The sequence below is a fragment of the Patiria miniata genome, unplaced genomic scaffold (assembly GCF_015706575.1).
Source record: "Patiria miniata isolate m_02_andy unplaced genomic scaffold, ASM1570657v1 HiC_scaffold_15, whole genome shotgun sequence".
In the NCBI taxonomy this organism is placed as follows: domain Eukaryota; kingdom Metazoa; phylum Echinodermata; class Asteroidea; order Valvatida; family Asterinidae; genus Patiria; species Patiria miniata.
Window position 1 is genome coordinate 2,793,476 of NW_024037053.1, and position 8,134 is coordinate 2,801,609.

At 37.1% G+C, this 8,134-nt stretch overlaps 1 protein-coding gene across 1 annotated transcript; it reads right to left on the reverse strand.

The window, feature by feature from the left end:
• Positions 1–4,009: 4,009 nt before the first annotated feature.
• On the reverse strand, positions 4,010–8,134 carry LOC119722411 (zinc finger protein 367-like). Its single transcript, XM_038192517.1, has 4 exons — positions 7,631–8,134; positions 6,826–6,945; positions 5,984–6,128; positions 4,010–5,313 (listed from the first exon to the last, which is right to left on the reverse strand). Exons 1-4 carry the CDS (start codon positions 8,028–8,030, stop codon positions 5,100–5,102), a joined length of 879 nt encoding a protein of 292 aa, XP_038048445.1. The 5' UTR covers positions 8,031–8,134; the 3' UTR covers positions 4,010–5,099.

Consider the following 8,134-nt stretch of genomic DNA (forward strand, 5'->3'; position numbering starts at 1 on the left):
GGGAAGGGTTTTGTTTTTGCCAAAGTTTATTGCAACGGCTCCCAAGGTACTATTTTCGGTCATTTGTGTAACCGCAATATTGAGTACTTTCTTGATCCTTTTTTTTCATATGAAGGCTTCAAGCATATTTACAGGGTACTAGTAGTGACATAGCTTTATGCCAAGTTTGCAGCTTAACATACGACATTTGTTTCAGCCGAGAGGTTGGTTAAAATTGCACAATATTGGGAAGATAAAAGTGTACTAAAGTCTATAACAGAATTATATGAGAGAATATTAAGCGACTATCGAGCGTTGGGTCAGCATTACTTCTTGCAAATGTGTGGAAAAAGTAACATTATTGAAGACATTTGTAAAGCTAGCAGTTGAAATTCAAACATATATAACTTGATTAATTTATTTTGTCGAGTCGCATATAGTTTCCAGTGATTTGTTTTTAGAGGAAAAATCGTTTTCCCTTTAAGCAGAAGAGAATTTGCAGACATGTTGGACATATACAGGGCGAGCCAAAAAGAAAGCAACCTGGATTAATGATTTTTTTTCCTTTGAAAAAAGGAATTACTAACATTGATCCATGCTATGAGAAATTATGCGTATTTTACTAAAATAGTCGATTCTTGACAGCTGTCCATGGAGTTCCATTGGAAGCTATTGAGCTGAGTGAGAACCAGAGATTTACACACAGGCATTCAAATACAAATGAGATTTTTATAATTTTTGGCAAGGCTGAAACATTATTTTTACTGTCAGATTTTGTGTTTTGAATATGAGGAAATGTTCTTCTGAAATAATGATAGTGATTTTTTGTCTGGTTTTCCTGTGCCAATTTTCGTTCACTCATGAAGGCGGGAAAACGCCCTTGTTTCACTGTATTCGAACAATACATGTAAACGATCATTGGGGGACAGCTGCAGTTTGTAATGTTTGTATTAAAAAAGACATAACTTGTGAACATACTACGCAAATTTAGTGAAATTTTCACAGTTACTAGTCAATAATATGTGATGCGATCAAGCTAAATGAGTCGTTTGTCGGGAACTTCATTTGGGTATACAGGCCAAAATAGGGCCACTTCAATCACATCACTTCATCACATCTCTTGGTCTTCCGACTTCCTTAATTTTTTAACTAAAGATGGTATCAGCATGCGGTTTCACAGCAGTAATGCTGAGATTGTGCTCTTTTCAAATCTGTAAAAAAAAATTGACCAGGGTCGACAAACGACTCATTTAGCTTGATCGCATCACATATCTACTCTATACCTGTGTTATTTTGATTAAATGGAGCAAGCCATATATTCTTTTGAAGTATTTTTTCTCATTAAGTAACTTCTTTTTGACTCACCTTAAGCGGGCGCGGACATCCAGAAATTTGTTTTACATTAGCTTGTCTAGTTCCCAGACCTATGATCTTGAAACTCAATGTTTCTTGAGCCTGGAGTGCTGACTAGTATCACACACACATAGCAACCGATGCAAACTGGTGTGCAAATTAATCTAGATGTTTTCATCGAATGACGTCACTTCGCCCTGGCTTAAAGGATATGCCAGTTGTACAATAGGAATTAGATTATTGGGTACTTAGGTTTACAATAAAGTAGAACTAATTAAAATACTTTTACAGGCAGTGCTTTATTTTATATACACTTTTATTTAGAAACCGGTAATATTTTAAGAGAGTATCTTTTTTGTTGTTAACTTTGCAATAGTAGGCCTAATTTCAGAGAAGGATTGGATTTTCTTGGTGAAAAAGGCTTCCATAAACATCGATTGAAAATAATATGTTTTCTTATCTACAAATTGGGGTCATTATATTGATATTTTACCCACCAGAAATTATGTAATCTGTTTCCTCCTTAAAATTGAAAATTATTGCAATATTAACTTAGCATTTAAGAGTTACTATACAACACATTTGAAGATACTAAGTACCAAATCTTAACCACATATAACCATATTTCTAAAAAAAAATAAGAATTAGTTGGTTCTTTTTTCATCTATTGGTTCTTTAACTAAATGTACTCTGTGTTTTAGAACTTTGCGTTTCAGAGCTTTTATTTTAATTTGAATTTTTACGATTAGAGATATGTTTTAGTTGTAGGCCTAGATGGTGCATGTAGTTTAGATTCCTCCTGTCGACTGCAAGTTTAGGTACTCAATCGAGGGAAGATGTTAGGTTTGAAAAACATCTTGGTGCATACATTTTCTGTTTCTAGAATTCATTTTTTGTCCCTCAAAATTACAAAACTGATTTTTTTTTTGAAGTGGAACAAAAAATTGAAATGAGCGGGGTTTGAACCTGCAACCATCGAATTGACTTCCAGTGCTGTACTAACCAAGCTATGGTAGTTCTCCATTTTATCAATGTCTTTGGTTTGACTAGCGCCCCTTGAACGAAGACATTAACAAAATGGGGAACCGCCAACATAGGGCTGGATAGCTCAGTTGGTAGAGCGCCGGAACGGCAATCCGGAGGTCGCAGGTTCGAACCTCACTCCAATCAATACCCTTGTTGCACTTCAAATCTTAACTTTTTGCACCTTCGATGTACATAATTTATTTTCTGTGGAGAGTGTTGGACCCAACTTCTTCCTGTATACACTCAGCAACAGAAGATTACATAAAACAGTTTTCTTGAAAACAAAATTCTTGTAAGATATAGAACAGTGATTATAAAGGTTGGCGCTTGCTGTTTTTCGCTTTTTGAGTTGATACGGACATCTTGCAACTTTTGCGTTCGACACATACTCACGGGCAGAGTTGTTTGTTGAAAACTTGTACGATAATGTAGATACAAGCAAAGCATTTATTCACGAGAGATTTTGGTTTGTACACGTACTTCAAGTGTTTGTAGATACTCACGATTGTTAATATTTCAAAAAAAGTTTATCAAACAATTTAAATAGATAAATTTACGGTTGATGTCGATGTGTCCCACCCGCTTGCAGGATCCAAGAGTTTGTACATAATCGTCGTGGCAATGGTTGTTTTTACTCACCAAATATAGAAACGTCGAAGTTACGAAAGAAAGGAGTTACAAGTTTTATAAAACCAAATGAATACCTGATATATTGAGCTTAACAAAAAAAAATATTGATAAATGTAGCAACAGACAAAGTACTCCTCTATTTAAATTTGGAATAGTCTATGCAATATGTTGACGATATAAACGTGCTACCCTGACTTGTCTATATGTGATTGGCCGACCACAGAAGCTGAGGGGTACTGCTCCCACATTGTAGAGACCTGGAGTATTTCAATTCAAAGACTAGTTTGTAAGATTTTGCTAGTTTCACTATTTTGTATCAGAGAATTGCACAAGGTTCTTTTTTATACCATGAACAGAAAAATAGCTTTGGTATTGCGGCATTTCATCTGTTATATTCCAGCTTTGTATTTGTAGTTCTTGAAATGTTCCAAGTTTTGTTTACACTTTGCAGTGTTGGGTTTTGTCGACAAACTTTTCTCGAAGATCATAGACTTTTTTTCAGACCAAGAGATAAATCTGTATGATTTAATGTGTGATTTTATTAAAAGGGAAGGCGAAATTTCGTTTGCTTGGTTGATATTGTAAAATTGAACACATGCTGAAATCTTCCCATCATTTTGTGAAAAAGTTGGTTTTGTAATTAGGGAAGTCATTTTGGAGTTGATTTTCAGACAATTTTGAAGTTGTACTAAATAAACCTGGGGGGGGGGGGGAAGCCTAGTGGTTAGGATTCGTGACTCATGATCATAGGGTCAGGGGTTCGAATTCAGCCGCTGGCCATATGTTGTGACCTTGGGCAAGCCACTTCGCCCCACTTGCCTCTCTCCATCCAGGAGTATAAATGGGTACCTGCATTAGCTGGGGAGTAACCTGCGATGGACTAGCATCCCATCCAGGAGGGAAAGAAATATTCTCCGTCATTTCATACCAAGATAAACGGTATTTTCTTTTAAGTCAGCTGAAAGTTCGTATAAAGTTGTCATAACAGCATTACAAAATAAAAGACAAAGTAGAAGTATAATTTATCTTTATGTTCTTGAATTTATTTCATTATTCTATTTTCAAGCCAAATCTTTAAGTTCAATTACAACAGTTACTATTTGCTAAATAATTATTTTAAAAGTATTTTATGTAAGAAATGTTTTACAGCTCCCGAGAGAGAGCATTGTTTACCAAAGTTACTTGTTTTGTTGTGCTCATTAAAATTATTTATGTTTAAAGGGTAAAAAAAAGTCAATTAGACCTCACGTGTGTGCATATCCTTGTTGGAATTTATACAAGTTGGTTTATTCTTGAAAATTGTTTTGTTAAATGGATTTTTATTTGCTTTTAGTAAATTAAAACTTACTGAAACCCGCGTCTGACTTTTTCGTTGTAAGTTTTCAACAAATGTAAATTATCCTGAACAAGCCAAGCAAAACTGGTTGGAGAAAAACGTTGAATTTTCAAAACGTTACACTAGTTCTTCACCTTTTGAACCATGCAAAAACGTTGTGTATGGCCAGTGTACAGATGGAAATTGAAATTTCAGTACGGAAATACTAGACCTATATCTACAGGTTTTGGTTTGAAGTCCCACCCGAGTGATTTTTTTTTTTCATTTTAAGAAACAAAACTCAAGTTTTGAGAAACAAAACTCATGTTGTGCAAAACAATAATGATTCCAGTCTAAAAAAAAAATCTCATACAAACCAATTAAAATTAAAATAGAAATTAAAATTCTAATTAATATTTGGGTCATCTATTTACAGTCGGATCTGGAGAAAAAAAACCTAAAAGAAATTAATATTGTTCCAAAAACAAGCACACTTGAAAAATTAAGAATCTAAACCATGCATTTATAATACATTAAAAATAATGTACAACGGGAATAAAAATGTTAACATAGAGCATATATATAATATAAACAGTCTTTGACCGTTTCACGGATTTCAGAGCAAAATATACAAGCGATATTTACATGTTTGGACCACTTTGCAAAGTCAATCTTTTCAATCGTTACCCAGACACTGCCATGCAAATTAAAGAATTCAGAATATTTGAAATGTTTCAAAACCATGATTTGTTCAAAACTTGAACTTGTTTTACAAGATCCAAAAAAAATCGGATGACTATCTTTGACCGTCGACGGGGAGTTTCTGGGCAAGTTCCATCAGCGCCATTGCACCCAGCATCTTCTCGCGCTGCTCCTGCAGTCGTCGGCGCGCAGACGCCCGAGGGCGCTTCGGCGTGCTCCCATTCTGGGCCAGTAGTTCTTGTTCATGCTTCCGCTTGGCCTGCTCCTGGGTCTTGATCTCCATTCTCTCCCTGTAATTCTCCACATACCTACGCCAAAACAAAAAAAAATCAAAAATAAATTAAACTAGGATTCCTGCAACTTTTAGGACAATAAATTTCCGTGACTTTTCCACGACCAAATTATGAAAATCCACGACCTAGTTCATCAAAATGCAGATCAAAACTGTATTAAACTTGTTCCGTGAAAAGTGCTTAACACTAACAGAAAAACAAAAATCAATAACTTTCGAAATCAAAATGCTTGAATCAGCAAAATTTGTCGCATTTTAACGCAGAGTAAAAATCAGATTTCCGATGCTCACATATGAATATATTATACAAGTTTAAAATTTAAAAAAAATTGGTCCTGACAAAATTCCATCACTTTTTGTCATTTATTAAAATTTCCTTGACTTTTCCAGGCCTGGAAATTGAAAATAAAATTCCATGATTTTTCCGGTTTTTTTTCCAGGCCACAGGAACCCTGTTTAATCCTGGAAGTGAAGAACTTATTGTTGTGGATTGGGTTTTAAACTCTATCTGATTGCATGGGTTTTCCCCCGAATATTCTCCAACCTCTACAACTCAATATTTACTTCACCATCCTCTCTTTAAAGGTTTCTCCAGGCTTTGCCATGATTGCTTTGAGAAATCCTTGGCTGTACATTGCCCGAAAAGAATACTAAAATCCTGTATAAATTTGGCCTTGTTTACGGACCTTTGTAGCCACATGTTGACATCTTCGCTGTTCTCGTCATTGCGAAGGATCTCCTCCAGTAAAGTCTCGGTGGATTCTCGTTGTAATGTAAGGTATGGATGGTCCGGGCAATGTCTGTTGGCATGTGTGAATCGACTCAAGCAACCTGAAGCGTAGACACATGATGGAGTTGTAAATTAAACAGGAACAATGCGAGTGCACAACAAGCTCTGGCCGTGTTGCAAGAAGTCTTGCCTGAAAATCTTGCCTAAAATCGATCAAAATGATCCCTGCCAGAGCTGAAAAATGCGACGCTGAAAATGCGACGCCGATCATGGCACATACATGTATTGAACACCATACTTTTGATCAATTTTCTGGGGTCAGACAGACAGACAGCTCGATCACCAAGTGACATGTAAAAGTTCCTGCCAGAGCTTAAAAATGTGGACAAAAAAAAAAAAAAAACAAGCAACATCTTAAAGACATTCTGCAGTAAGATTTGTCAGCTAAATATTAAGACACAATCCACAGTATGTATTTACACATTAAAAAGATAGGGGGCCTAATTACAAATTCCTCGATTCTTGTCACAACTCACAAATCAAGAAATTTACAGAAAACAGTTTAAGGTAGGTCTGCATGTACTTTTCTGTGCAGTGAGCTGATATTGCCTCAATTTCCCAAAGTTCAGAGCACTTTGTTTTACTTCAGAACTGGAACACGTGTTGAAGGCAAATTAATTGCACACTCAAAGACTGAAGACAAAATGGGATGTGAATCTTGCCCAATTCGTTAAATTACACAAATGTAAATGTTCTGTCTGTGACTTTTAAAATGAAACTGCAGCGAGGACTACGCACCTTTAGCGGTGCAGTAGAACGGTTTCTCCCCGGTGTGTAAGCGCTGATGGGTCTTAAGCTGACCGCTCTGTACAAAGGCTCGGCCACAGTTGGGATAGTCACATTTGAATGGACGTTCTCCTGCAAAGAAACATCGGGCATGAAATTAAATGTCTGAAAAATTATTAGAGTAGGGGGAAAAATGTTGCAAAAATGTTTTTCTTCATAGAATCTCAATGAAGGTCAGTCATTGCAAAAATGATAAGACATGAATCTGGGACTGAGAAACATTTCCAATTTTGTTAAGAAATACTTAACTTAGACAATTTTCTTGACTCTTCATGGACAATACACATACACAACCGCTGAAGTGGCGTCAGGTTGCAACATTTTTTCCAAAGATGTAACCCGGCCTAACACATTATGTTCCTTGACATGTTTGAACATTTTGAATGAAAGAACAAATTCATAATCATATCATTCATAGGCGTAAACTCTTTTCACAAATTATTAAGCGCCCTTAGTCCTATATAATTTATAAACATTCGGCCTAATTCAGTCATGTCACTTGTCAATTGATTCCTAATTTAGCACAAAAACAATTCTCAATCTCATAAGACATTTTTTTGTAAGACACAAGGCTGTTCAAGGTAGTATAAAATAATGCTCTGGAGAAAGGAATAATCATCAATCATGTCAATACAACAACTTCAACACAACATCATGATCATTTACCATCATGATCATTTACCATCATGATCATGCTCACCAAAGCCACACTAAAGATGGCAAACACGGTAAATAAAATACGGTCAATTTTGCCTACCTGTGTGTGTTCTGAAGTGAGCTTGCAGCGACTTTTCCCGGGGAAACACCCGCTGGCATATCTTACACCTGATTCCATGCCCAGATGTTGAGCCTTCCTTCTGAAGTTCTGGGATGATCTCGGCGCGAGGCCGGCCTCTTGGGCTGGGCACGGGTCCGCTGCCACCGCTGCTGCTGCTGCTTCGGCGGGGACTGGTGAAGCCGCGCTCCGAACCCGGTGAACCACACGAACTGCTCGGACTGAGCTGAACATTCCGAGCACTCTCCGGCCACCTCCACGGGTAGAATTCGGCCAAACCGGGGCTAACTGGGCTGCGAGGCAGCTGCAGTGGCCTGACCGGTGATCGGAGGATGGTATTCGGGCAGATTTTCTGCGGGGAATTCGTCAAAACCGAAGCCATTGTGTCAACAGCGTCTTAAACTCACACTCCGACGAGTACGATTGTCGTATTGTTGTGTACCGATCATTACGCGCCAACATTAAAACGGCACGGATGAATTTGGC

Coding starts and splice junctions, on each gene's coding strand:
- LOC119722411 (XM_038192517.1), bottom strand. CDS start 8,030: ATGGCTTCGGTTTTGACGAATTCCCCGCAGAAAATCTGCCCGAATACC. Junction 6,946..7,630: donor TCACTTCAGAACACACACAG/GTAGGCAAAATT, acceptor GTTTCTTTGCAG/GAGAACGTCCATTCAAATGT. Junction 6,129..6,825: donor GTTCTACTGCACCGCTAAAG/GTGCGTAGTCCT, acceptor TCTACGCTTCAG/GTTGCTTGAGTCGATTCACA.